We start from the raw sequence: 13,590 nt of genomic DNA on the forward strand, positions 1-13,590 counted from the left end.
AAAGAGTCACAGTTTTCTTTTTTTTTTTTTTTTTTGAGACAAGAGTCTCACTCTGTCGCCCAGGCTGGCGTGCAGTGGTGCAATCTTGGCTCGCAGCAACCTCCACCTCCCAGGTTCAAGTGATTGTCCTGCCTCAGTCTCCCCAGTGACTGGGATTACAGGCATGCACCACCAACCCCAGCTAATTTTTTGTCATTTCTAGTAGAGACGGGATTTCGCCATGTTGGACAGGCCGGTCTCGGACTCCTGAGCTCAGGTGATCCGCCTGCCTCGGCCTCCCAAAGTGCTGGGATTACAGGCATGAACCACTGTGCCCGGCCTGTTTTCTATATTCTGTCCTTCCCCTGGGAAGGCAGTGGAATGACCCAGCTCTACTGTTTTCTAGACGGGTGATCGTGGGCAAGTCACTTCAGTTCTCTGAACCTTATTCTGCAAAATAAGGATGATTATAGTATTGCTAGCTAACATTTATTGAGTGCTTGCCTGGACTGAGCACTATTTTAAGTGCTTTTCATGTAGTAAGTCATGTAATCCTCCCCACAATCCTGGGTAGGTGGTGTTATTATCTTCACTTCACAGAGGAAGAAACCGAGGCAGAGAAAGAGGTTATACAGCTGGGAATTGGCAGGGCTGGAATTCAAGCAGGCCAAGAAGTTTGGCTTCAGAAGCCATATACTTCACCCGAACACTCTACCACCTCTCTGGGGTTCTCCAACTCAAAGTGTTGCTGGCAGATTAAATGAAATCCTATAATAATTGCCCAGCACACAGTAGGCATTTAATACATGCTGGTGTCCTTTACTGCTTCTTCTCCATGAATAGCTGAGTGTGTCTCATATATAGTTCTAAAAGGCAATATTATATTTCTGTGAGAGTTAACTTCCCACTGGTAAATATTAAATCTACTTCACACCATAGGTGCAAGCCCAGCTGAATCTGAGAGTGTATTTCAACTGTTAATCAGTAAAATGAATGTTTGTGTCCTTAGAATTGGTATGAACATGGCCATACCTAGATGGTATTGGCCTTGCCTGATGGACTCTAATCAGGCAAGATTTTACAACTGAATGGCGCAGGATCAAAACAAGGCCATTAAAAGTTGGACTCTGCCTGGAGTTCAAAGGGACCCTGTTGCTTTCTATTTAGGAACTCACGAGTCTTGCAGTCATAAAGCAGCAACATAAAGCAAGCCCCCAACTCTAGTTCTCCGGGCAATTCATCCAGGCTGTCCCCTGCAAGCTGCTCAGCCCACCACATCTGCTTTGGGGAGCGCATTAAACATGGTTATGCAATGATGGGGTGGCGGATGCCATAGACATCTGGCGCTATGACAAGGTAAGTCTCATTTTTGGTAACCAGCATAGGAAGGAGGACAACAGCTACCACTGGGCTGTGCTTTCCACGTGCACACTGGGAGCATCGTCACCAGGTCCCCAGTTGATGCAGACCTCATGTGTGGATGGTGGCCATATGAAAACTGACATGTGGCTGGGCACAGTAGCTCACACCTGTAATGCCCACCCTTTGGGAGGCCAAGGTGGGCCGATCACTTGAGGCCAGGAGTTTGAAACCATCCTGGCCAACGTGGTGAAACCCCGTCCCTACTAAAAATACAAAAATTGGCTGAGCGTGGTGGCGTGCACCTGTAACCCCAGCTACTCAGGAGGCTGAGGCAGAGAATCACTTGAACCCAGGAGGCAGAGGTTGCAGTGAGCTGAGATTGCACCACTGCACTGTAGACTGGGTGACAGAGCGAGGATCCATCTTAAAAAAAAAAAAAAAAAAAACAGAAAAACAGGCCAGACCCAGTGGCTCACGCCTGTAATCCCAGAACTTTGGGAGGCTGAGGCAGGTGGATCATGAGGTCAGGAGTTCAAGACCAGCCTGGACAACATGGTGAAACCCCGTCTCAACTAAAAATACAAAAATTAGCCAGCGTGGTGGTGGGTGCCTGTAACCCCAGCTCCTTGGGAGGCTAAGGCAGGAGAATGGCTTGATCCCCGGGAGGCAGAGGTTGCAGTGAGCCGAGATCACACCTGTGCACTTCAGCCTGGGCAACAGAGCAAGACTCTGTCTCGAAAAACAAAAAAATAAAACGGACATGCTCCAGACCACCCTAGGCATCTAAATTATTTACATGGCCACAGCATGGCAGGGAGACGGGGGCAAAATCCAGACAGGAAGGAAAGCCACTTGACAAGGGACAAACATGGTTAAATCACAGTTGCTTTAACTGAGTTTTCAAAGACTGCATGTTTCCTTCCATCTACTCAGCTTCTGAGTCCAGAATTGGAATTCATGGTTGAGAAACTTTCCTTTGCCTAGAAAGCTGGTGGGAGGAGAAGGGAATGGAAGAACAGACTGTTTATTACAGTGTTTTTCTTCATTTGCTAGGATGAATGATGTGCTCATTATACCCCTCTCACCCTCAATGCTCTCCCAGGGGTAGCCACTCTTCACAATTTGCAATGTATGTATGTATGTATGTATTTGAGATGGAGTCTCACACTGTAGCCCAGGCTGGAGTGCGATGTTGCGATCTCCGCTCACTGCAATCTCTGCCTCCTGGGTTCAAGCAATTCTCCTGCCTCAGCCTCCTGAGTAGCTGAGATTACAGGTGTCTGACACCACCCCCAGCTAATTTTTGTATTTTGAGTAGACATGGGGTTTCACCATGTTGACCAGGCTGGTCTCGAACTCCTGACCTCAAGTGATCTGCCTGCCTCAGCATCCCAAAGTGCTGGGATTACAGCCACTGCACCTGGCCAACATGTACTTTTTAAAAACACAAATAAGATCACACAGAACTACACTGTTCTGTGACTTGCTTTTTTTTTTTTTCGCTACCTACCTCATGGTCTTTTCCACAGATACAGTACAATCTCACTCTTTTTAAAGGTTGTATGTATACTACAATATTAATCTACCAACATTTACTTAACCATGTGGCCTACTAATGGAAACTTAGATTATTCCCTGTTTTTACTTTTCTTATTTATTTATTGAGACAGGGTCTCACTCTGTCACCCAGGCTAGAGTGCAGTGGCACAGTGACGGCTCACTGCAGCCTTGAACTTCCGGGCTCAAACAATCCTCCTGCCTCAGCCTCCCAAATAGCTAGGACTACAGGCATGTGCCACCATATCCAGCTAATGTTTTATTTTTTCTTTTGTAGAGATGGGGTTTCACTATGTTGACTGGGCTGGTTTCGAACTCCTGGCCTCAAGCGATCCTTCCACCTCAGCTTCCCAAAGTGCTGGGATTACTGGCACGAGCCATCATGCCCGGACTAGTTTTTTTGCTATTGGAAATATTTCAGTGAACATCCTTATATGTACACTTCAGTATTTCTGTTAGATTATTGCTATATTCTGAATGTTTATGTCACCCCCAAATTCATATGTTGAAACCTAATTTCCAATGCGATGATATCTGGAGGTAGGAACTTCGGAAGTTGATTAGGTCATGAGGGTGGATCCCTCATTAATGGGATTAGTGCCCTATAAAAGAATTTCAGAGAGCTCCCTCACCTCTTTTGCCATGTGAGACCACAGCAGGAATAAGCCTGTCTACCAACCAGGAAACAGGCCCTCCTAGAGAATGAACCTGCTGACGCATTAATCTTGGATTTCCCAGCCTCCAGAACTGTAAAAATTAATGTTGCTTGAGCCATCCAGCCTATGGTATTTTTGTTACAGCAGCCCAAGTGAACTAAGACAATCATGTTATAATTGTTGTTAAAGTGGGCAACTGCCAATATATCCACCACCCAAATCTAAAGACAACTCCCATTTTCTGAGAAGCTGCTTTGCCATCTATTGTATGGCTTTGGGTGATTCTCAAAACTTGGGGTACTGTGGAATAACCTGGGAAGCATAAACAAACAGATGCCCAGGTTCTACCAGATTCAACAAGGGTTGGGCACACTTAATGTTTTTTTTTGTTTTTTGAGACAGGATCCCGCTCTGTCACCCAGGCTGCAGTGCAGTGGCGCAGTCTCAGCTCGCTGCAACCTCTGGCCCTCGGGCTCAAGTGATCTTCTCACCTCAGCCTCCCCAGTAGCTGGGAGTACAGGCATGTACCCTACACCCAGCTAATTTTTCACATTTTTAGTAGAGATGGGGTTTCACCATGTTACCCAGGCTGGTCTTGAACTTCTGGTCTCAAGCGATCTGCCCACCTTGGCCTCCCAAAGAGTTGGGATTACAGGTGTGAGCCACTGCACCAGTCCTTTTATTGCTTTTGTTGTTGACTTTGGTTTTTTGGGGGCAGCTCTCAGGTACTACCCTACTGGTGCATGACAGAAGCCCTAACACATTTCCTGTTATCTGGTGGACATCTGTGATTTTAGCTTCGGGATACAGCGTTAGAATAATGCATTTGCTCTGTGTGCCCTCTGCTGGTACTGCATGAGCAGACCACACATGGAATGCCTGCATGGGTGAGAATCTGGTCTCACCTCCCAGGGCAAGCAAGCCCCTTGCAGACTTAACAGAGTGGTGATACTTCAAGGGCAGCGATGGTCAACCATGTTAGAATCACCCAGGGAACTGTGAAAATAAAAATGCCTGGTCATGGGCTTCGACAATGGGGTTTTTAAAACACTCTCCAGGAGATTCTACACATAAAGCCAGTGTTAAGAACCTATTCTTTGGGCAGAAAATTGGCCCAGGAACACAAAGTCCATAGAACCATGTGTCACTCTGGTGTCTTCTGTTCTAGTAGTCTATTTCAGAAATTCCCAGCCTGCCTGAATCTCAGAATTGGCTTCAAGCTGGTCAAAAAGACAGATCCTGGGAACCCACCCCAGACATAATCAGAATATCCCAGGGTGAGGCTCACTCAGGTCATTGCTTACAACCCAACAAAGAGAGAATTTTTGGTTTTAATGAGGTTAAGGTCAAATCATTATGACTTCTTAAGACATTTTTTAGCCACAGGCTTTATCTCTTCATGGGGAAGGGAGTCACAGTCACTGAAGGAACTGACAGGCAGGTGAAGGCAAGGTACAGAAGGAATGAATAGCCACGTGTAACTGCTATGCACATGTCTCTTCTATATAATTGAATCTTCACTACACTTCTTGAGCATAAATAGTAAAACCCTGTTACACCGAGAGGATACTGAAGGGGAGGAGGTTAGTTCTCTTTGCAGGTATCTAGGGAGAAAGCCTTCCAGGCAGAGGGAACTGTCAATGCAAAGGCCTTAAGGCTGGAATATTCTCGATTACTGGAGAACAGCAAGGCAGTCGTGACCTGGGGGAATGATCTCCACAGAGGTGCGGATGAGGGAGGGAAGGGGAGGGTGGATTAGGCCATCAGCCTTCACAGCAGAGTGACGTGATTCTGTTTTTAAGCATCACTTTGACAGCTGCAAAAACGGACTCGAGTAAAGCAAGCATGGAAGCACAGGATAGAAGCATCGAAGTGAAGGGCCAGGCGTGGTGGCTCATACCTGTAATCCCAGCACTTTGGGAGGCCGAGGCAGGTGGATCCCTTGAGTTCAGGAGTTCAAGACCAGTCTGGCCAACATGGCAAAACCACATCTCTACTAAAAACAGAAAAATTAGCTGGGCATGGTGGTGGGTGCCTGTAATCCCAGCTACTCAGGAGGCTGAGGCAGGAGAATCGCTTGAACCTGAGAGGCGGAGTCTGCAGTGAGCCAAGATCACACCACTGCAACCCAGTCTGGGTGACAGAGTAAGACTCCATCTCAAATTTAAAAAAAAGGAAAAGTAACCACTGTTGACAAGAATGTAGAGAAACAGGAACCCTTGTCCGTTGCTGGTGAGAATGTAAAATGGTACAGCTGCTGTGGAAAAGTGGCAGGTCCTCAAAAATAAACAGAATTACCACAGGATCCAGTTAATCCACTTCTCAGTACGTACCCAAAACAACTGAAAGCAGGGACTCAAACAGATACTCGTATACCAGTGTTCACAGCAATAGCCAAATGTTCATTCATCAGTAGTCAAAAGGTGACGACAACTCAAATGTCCATCAACAGATGGACAAACAAAATGTGGCATACACAGAGAATATACACTGCATCCATAAATATATTTAACCATAAAAAAGAAATAGCACTGACACATGCTACAACACGGATGCACCTTGACAACACTATACCAAGTCAAAGAAGCCAGATACAGGCCAGCCGCACTGGCTCACGTCTATAATCCCAGCACTGTGGGAGGCCGAGGTGGGTGATAACTTGAGGTCAGAAATTCCAGATCAGCCTGGACAACATGGTGAAACCCGATCTCTACTAAAAATACAAAAATTAGCCAGGCTTGGTGTCAGGCACCTATAATCCCAGCTACTTGGGAGGCTGAGGCAGAATCATTTGAACTGGTGAGGCGGAAGTTGCAGTGAGTGGACATCGCGCCACTGCTCTCTGGCCTGGGAAACAGAGCGAGACTTCATCTCAAAAAAAAAAAAAAAAAAAGAGCCAGATACAAAGGGTCACATATTGTATGATTCCATTTATATGAAATATCCAGAATAGGTGAATCCAGAGGGACAGAAAGCAGGTTAGTGGTTGCCAAGGGCTGGAAAAAGAAGGAAATTATTGCTCAATGGGTATATTAGTTCTGTTTGGGATAATGAAAATGTTCTGGAAATAGATGGTGGTGACGGTTGTACAACATTTTTTGTTTTGTTTGTTTTTGAGAAAGTCTGGCTGTCTCCCAGGCTGGAGTGCATTGGTGCAATCTCGGCTCACTGCAACCTCTGCCTCCCGGGTTCAAGCTTCTCAAGTAGCTGGGAATACAAGTGCCCACCACCATGCCCAGCTAATTTTTGTATTTTTAGTAGAGACAGGGTTTTGCCATGTTGGCCAGGCTGGTCTTGAACTCCTGACTTCAAGTGATCCACACGCCTCAGCCTCCCAAAGTGCTAGGATTACAGGCATGAGACAGTGTGCCCAGCCTGTACAACATTGTTAATATACTTAATGTCCCTGAATTGCACACTTAAAAATGATTAAAAGGATAAATTTGTTAGGTGTATCTTGGTATGGTTAAGAAAAATGGAAGGCTACACAATAAAAAAAATTTTTTTTTTTTTGAGACGGAGTCTCACTCTGTCGCCCAGGCTGGAGTGCAGTGGCGTGATCTCGGCTCACTGCAAACTCTGCCTCCCAGGTTCACACCATTGTCCTGCCTCAGCCTCCCGAGTAGCTGGGACTACAGGCACCTGCCACCACGCCCAGCTAATTTTTTTGTATTTTTTAGTGGAGACACGGTTTCACCCTGTTAGCGAGGATGGCGTCGATCTCCTGACCTCGTGATCCGCCACCTTGGCCTCCCAATGTGCTGGGATTACAGGTGTCAGCCACCGCCCCCAGCGATAAAACATTCTTATTGACTTTCGAGTGGCAAAATAATAAAGATCATGCCTTCCCTCCTCTTTACTGTGTTACAAATTGTATAATGAACATATATTATTAATTATGCGGGGCAATGTATATAACTGGCTCAAGTTTATAAAATAACGTACCAGCATCCGGTCCATTTGGCTTTATTACACTGCAGGGCCATCCAAAGCAAGAGCCTCTAGACCTCTGGGTGGTGAACAAATCTCAACTGGGGTTTCGTGCCCACCTGGACGACATCTGCTCGTCAATGTGTAGTTAACATCCTGACAGACCTTTCTGCCGCTGGATATGTGAGGGGCACAGCGCAGGGCTCTGGAAGTCCCTGTTGACTGCTCGAAGCCTTTCTCCCTGCTAAAACCTCTGACCAAATGCTTAATAACATCTGCTGTAGGCTGTTGAGTCTGCCACACGTTTGACATTTATTGTTTATTCCCACACCCATCCCATGAAACAAGCAGGACTTTCCATTTTACAGATGTGAAAACCAAGCTTCAAAGAGACTCAGTAACCTGCTCCAGGACAAATGACAGAACTGAGACTTCTGACTCCAAATCTTACGCTCCCCCGCCACACCTCTTTGCCTTTCTCTTTCACACCAATGGACTCTATGGGTGACCTTGGCATAGGTTCTTCTAAGAACTGGCTCTTAACAAAAACTTCTGGCCATTATCTGACTGAATGTCACAAACAAGTGCTGTAAGAACTTGCTTAGAGCCTTTTTCCTAAACCTGTACACCAGCTCTTGCCTTGTGAATTTATTCACCACAAAACACATGTTCCCAGGGGCCCAGGCAAAGTCTCCAAGTACCCAGTCCCCTTTCTTCAGCCTTGCCCACACCCTCAGCCTTCCTGTTAATCCAGGCGACCCAGGGTTACCCAGAGGTCCAGGTCCCAGTTGTTCACTTGAGCATCTGATGTACCCCAAACACCTGTGTGAAACGCTCTCTGTCCAGGATGCGTCCATAGCGCAGGGTGACGTAGAAGGTCTGTTTCCCACTGTACCGCTGGATACGCACGAACATCTCCTGAGGCCGGTCCTTGGTTTCTGTCAGGGGAATCACATCTGCCATGGGACAGTATGTGTCCTGCCGCCAGCCCCAGAAGTTCAGATGGGCCACCCGCAGCGTGGTGCCAGACTCATTCAGATACAGGATACCAACCAGTCTCCGTAAGAAATAGCTCATCCAGCACAGCATGGTCAGGGCAAAGCCCGATATCCCACTCATGAGGCACACGGTGTTGAGAGTGAGGAGGCCCTGGGAGTACAAGTAATAGCCTGGTGGCAGAGCTACCACTGTCAGGGCAGTCTGTGCCAACTTCAGTCGTGACAGGAACCCGAACGTTCTGATGGCATCAAAACGGTAAAACATCCAGAATTTCTCAGTCTCTGCGTTTGGTAGTTTCTCCTTCGAGATGGGTGAACTGCTGCCCACCCACCTCTTAGGATCCTCCTGCCCACTGCAGCACCACAGCCCATGGAGAGGCCTTTCCCACACAGCTTTTCCCCGAAACCTACGCACAGCTCGGAGAAGGGCAGCCTGAAAGGGAGACAGTAGACCATTTCTCTCGTGGAACTCAACTACATTAATCACACGGTGAACATCTGCAAAGCACCATACTCTAAGGCTTCTGCCAATCCTGCAAGGTAACCGTTATTGCCAGAGGAGGGAAGGGTAAAGCCAGATGCTATCTCATGTGGGCATCACAACAGCTATCTAAGATAGTTATCACTATTTCCACTTTACCACTAGGGAAACTAAGCCCAGAGAGGGTAAGATATTTACCAAAGATCACACAGTCAGTGAGTGCAGCAGAGTCCTCCTTCCACCAGGCAATTCCAAATAAATACAAGAAAGGAGGTGCGGCCGTCATTAATTCAAAACATATCTAGGGAGGACAACCTCTGGGCTGGACAATGTATCCACAAGGGGGTGTGAACATTTCCCCAAGCAGGAAACTAAATAATCAATGTCTTAGTGGGGAACTCGAGCAACAAATCTGTGAGATATTTATTCCAATAAACTTTCTAATTCTCTGTTTGATTCATAGGCTATCTTGGGTGCTGGAGGGAACTGCTGCTTTCTCTTAGCCTAGTCTGGGGAAGGGGAAACAGCGGAGAAGGAGAAGGAGCGAGGCAGGGAGGCCCCAACACGTAGCACAAGGGTATTATTAGGTGGGTAGTGAAGCAGTAAAAGCTCTTATTCCAATTCTGATTCCAACAGTAATTTGTGAGCAAATTACTCCACACCCCTGAGATTCGGTTTCTTCGCCTTTCAAAATGGGGACTCAGAACACAGTGAACCAGAAGATGGTTTCAGAGTCCTCAACTTAGTACCTAATGCACTGTGAGAGCTCGGCGAGTTTTAGCTATTACTACTGTGCGCATGTGACCCAAGGAGGGCAGAGAAAGCCCGGGAAAAGCGAACTGTAACACACGCCAGAGCTTCCTCCCACGGATCCTCCGAGTCCGAAACCCGAGCGTCGGGCCTGCCCGCCCCAGCCCTGACCCCGACCCCAAAGAGCATCACCCCCTCAAGGCTCGCCACCCGCCTCCTTACCATGGCCCCACCACCTGCTGCAGGAAGTAAATCCCACCGGCCCCCGGAACCTCTAAGAGCGCATGCTCGAATGTACAAGGCGGGCGTGATCTGCGTTGCACCCTGGGAGTTGCGGTCCAGGAATCGTGGCTGGCGCTAGTCCCAGGGGTTATGGGAACGGAGTCCCCTCCTCTTCCCGACGTGCCCTGCGGCTCAGGGGCCGAACCCGGAAGTTCCGGGCCGAGTTCCTCGTGCCGACGTGTCTTGTAAGGTGCGGCTAGAAACTGGGGACATGGCAGCGCCTGGCCCAGCGCTCTGCCTCTTCGACGTGGATGGGACCCTCACCGCCCCGCGGCAGGTAAGTGGCGGCCGGCGGGCTGCTGGCAGCCGACGCGGAGCCCGTGCTGTTCCCAGTTGGGGCTATCGACCACCCAGGGTAGGCGCCAAGGGGTGGCTAAGGACCGCCTACGTCCTCACGGGGCTGAACCCTATTCTGGGTGCCCTGGAGGAATGAGAGGGAGGCCCTAACCAGCTCTTCAAGAGCTCTGGTGCTTGGAAAGATGAGACGGGGCTGAAGAACTCTTAAGAGCAGGAAACTTGTGCTAGGTTGGAAAATGTAATCTGGACTCACCGCTAGTGCTCGGGACTGATAGACCAGGATTTCAACCCAAGATCAGGCCCCCTTATCAGCTATGTGCCGGCCCCAATCCTGTAACCAATGGGCTGTGCCGTGAGTCATGATATTAAAAACAGGTTTCCAGGTCAAACCGACCTAGTGGAGTCTCATCTTCACCTCTTGACATCTGTGTGACCTTCAGCGAGTTATTAACTTCTCTGAGCCTCAACATCTACAGCTTTAAATGGGGATGTTACCTGTTCCATATGGTGTCTGTGAGGATCAAATGAGATTGTGTAAGTTCTTGAAAGTATGTTGCACACAACACACTAGGCCTCAGTAAATAGTAGCCACCTCCACCACACCCATCTCCAGCCCTTGCAATGGACTAGGGAGATGGAGGAGCCCTAGGTTATTACAGGCTGCCCGCTGAGAGCCTCCTTGGGCCCTTGGAAACTTGCTTTCCACTTTCAGATTTTGCTGCTACAGGCACAGATAAGTTTCAGTTACGATCAGCCTTTGAGGTGAGGCTCTCCTGGCCCCTTTTCAGAAATTGGCCACTGAACACTGGCCATTTCAACTTGAGACTGGACCCCAATGGTCTCACTATCCTCAGCTTCTACCCTCACCCCTCGTAGTTTTCGCTTGGTGGTAACAATGGTGTGCTCCAGAAGTCCACGTCAAATGCGTGTGACCTTAGACGTATCATTTTGCCCTTCTCAGCCACAGGTTTGATCTACCTAGTGATGACGCTCAACTCCCAAGTTCTTCAAAGGCTTTTTCTGATTCTGAAATTCAGTGATCACACACTTGGGTTTGTTAAAAGCCCATAGTGGTCTAAAACTCCGGTCCCCAATTCATTTTTTGTAAAGGGCCATATAGCAAATACTTTTGTCTTTGCTGACTATATGGTCTATAGTAACCACTCAACTTTAGTGCAAAACCAGCCATAAACCCTATATAAATACAGAGTGGCTGTGTACCAATAAAATTTTATTTATTTATTACAAAAACAAACAGCTGCCCAATGTGGTCTGTGGGCCATAGCGGTCTAGGGTTTATATTGCCACCCTTTTTTCATGATATCACTGGACCCTCTCAACCTTCCTCCATCTTTCTTCCCAGGTAGGATAGTTGTTATTACCGTTTTAAACATAAGGAAACACACTCAGTGAAGAACTAACCTTCTCAGTTTCACACAGCCAACCTGGTACAAGTCTCTGGGCCTCAGGATAATGGTTCCTGTCAAGTTTGCCATTTCCTATCTGTGCTAAGGTGGAAGCTGTTCTAGTCACTGGGTATGCCATTCAGGAAAGTGCTTCTGATTTTCTGATTTTCACAGTTCTGACTCTTTTTTTTTTTTTTAATACAGAGTCTCACTCTGTCACCACACTGGAGTGTAGTGGCCCAATCTCAGTTCACTGCAACCTCCACCTCCCAGGTTCAAGCAATTCTCCTGCCTCAGGCAACCAAGTAGCTGGTACTACAGGCGCGCACCACCACGCCCGGCTAATTTTTGTATTTTTAGTAGAGATGGGGTTTCACCGTGTTGGCCAGGATGGTCTCTATCTCTGGACCTCGTCGTGATCCACCCGCCTCGGCCTCCCAAAGTGCTGGGATTACAGGCGTGAGCCACCGTGTTCTGACTTTTAAAGGCCACTCCTGCAATTCTAGATTTTGTCTAATAGGTCCAGATTCCACTGTGAGAGTAGAAAAGATTGCACTCTATTACAAACCCTTCTGTACAATTTTAATCACATTCATTATTACTCTAAAAAATTTTTTTAAAGAAAAATCATTGAACTCCAAGTGTTTATATACTGAGGTTGAATTAAATGGTTTTTTGTATTTTCTAAATTTCTAGTAAAAAGATATTCTGCCTGGCACGGTAGCTCATGCCTATAATCCCAGCACTTGGGGAGGCCGAGGCGGGCGGATCACTTGAGGTCAGGAGTTCGAGACCAGCCTCGCCAACATGGTGAAACCCGGTCTCTACTAAAAATACAAAAAAATTAGCCGAGCGTGATGGCGGGCGCCTGTAATCCTGGCTACCTGGGAGGCTGAGACAGGAGAATCGCTTGAACCCAGGAAGTGGAGGTTGCAATGAGCCAAGACCACACCATTGCACTCCAGCCTGGGTGACAGAGCACGACTTCGTGTCAAAAAAAAAAAAAAAGACATTCAGTGTAAATGTACAACTAAGATTGCTCAAAGTGCTGAGTTATAAGACTTGAAAAAATACATTGTGATGTGTCTTAATGTAGGGCTATTTTTTCATCTTAGTTTATAACTTTTTTAAAATTATCACACAGTTTGGAATTTACCATACGATTATACCACTAAAACCACTCTTTCTAGATAGGAGCTTTGCTTTTAGAAGAGACTAAAAAATCTAGTCATCTTACTCTTTTACATTTTTGTTTTGTTTTGGGTAATTGCAATAAAATCAATTCTAAGCTTCTCCTTTTTTTTTTTTTTTTTGTTTTGTTTTGTTTTGTTTTGAGACGAAGTCTCGCTCTGTGACCCAGGCTGGAGTGCAGTGGCACGATCTTGGCTCACTGCAACCTCTGCCTCCGGGGTTCGAGTGATTCTCCTGCCGCAGCCTCCCGAGTAGCTGGGACTACAGGCGCCCACCAGCGCGCCCGCCTAATTTTTGTATTTTTAATAGAGACAGGGTTTCGCCACGTTGGCCAGGCTGGTCTCGAACTCTGACCTCAGGTGATCCACCCGCCTCGGCCTCCTAAAGTGCCGGGATTACAGGCATGAGTCGCCATGTCTGGCCCTAAGCTTCCTCTTTAATTTCATTATGTTGTTTTATTTTAAAATCAACAACTTAAATCCATAAATGGAGTGTAGTGTAGCATTTAAAAGGAATGATGAGCTAGATCTGTGTTGGCATGAAAAGATCACCACAGCATAGTGCTGAAAAAGCAAAGTCCCTGCACAGGACATGATTCCATTTATGTTTCAAAAATAAGACCTATTTGTATATGTGCCCATAGATGGGTATATAAATGCATAGAAAAATAGCTGGGACAGTGCACAACAGCTACTAACATA

The 13,590-nt window shown here is 47.1% G+C and overlaps 2 protein-coding genes across 5 annotated transcripts in view; one reads left to right on the forward strand and one right to left on the reverse strand.

Annotated features, from left to right (window-relative positions):
• Positions 1-7,772: 7,772 nt before the first annotated feature.
• Positions 7,773-10,005, reverse strand: TMEM186 (transmembrane protein 186). Its single transcript, XM_510804.8, has 2 exons — positions 9,936-10,005; positions 7,773-8,915 (listed from the first exon to the last, which is right to left on the reverse strand). The coding sequence occupies exons 1-2, from the start codon at positions 9,936-9,938 to the stop codon at positions 8,277-8,279; spliced, it is 642 nt and encodes a 213-aa protein (XP_510804.2). The 5' UTR covers positions 9,939-10,005; the 3' UTR covers positions 7,773-8,276.
• Positions 9,990-13,590, forward strand: part of PMM2 (phosphomannomutase 2) — a 55,151-nt gene continuing 51,550 nt past the window's right edge. For 3 of the 4 annotated variants that reach the window (XR_010152260.1, XM_063796609.1, XM_009430269.4), the window contains exon 1: positions 10,147-10,272. Coding sequence is in view for 3 of the 4 variants with exons in the window: in XM_063796609.1 (XP_063652679.1) it covers positions 10,207-10,272 (66 nt within the window). In the remaining variant the exon portion in view is untranslated. Of the gene's footprint in view, positions 10,273-13,590 lie in introns of all 4 variants that reach the window. The other variant, XM_016929383.4, reaches the window with a different exon arrangement.

Source organism: Pan troglodytes, chromosome 18 (genome assembly GCF_028858775.2).
Source record: "Pan troglodytes isolate AG18354 chromosome 18, NHGRI_mPanTro3-v2.0_pri, whole genome shotgun sequence".
Lineage (NCBI taxonomy): Eukaryota > Metazoa > Chordata > Mammalia > Primates > Hominidae > Pan > Pan troglodytes.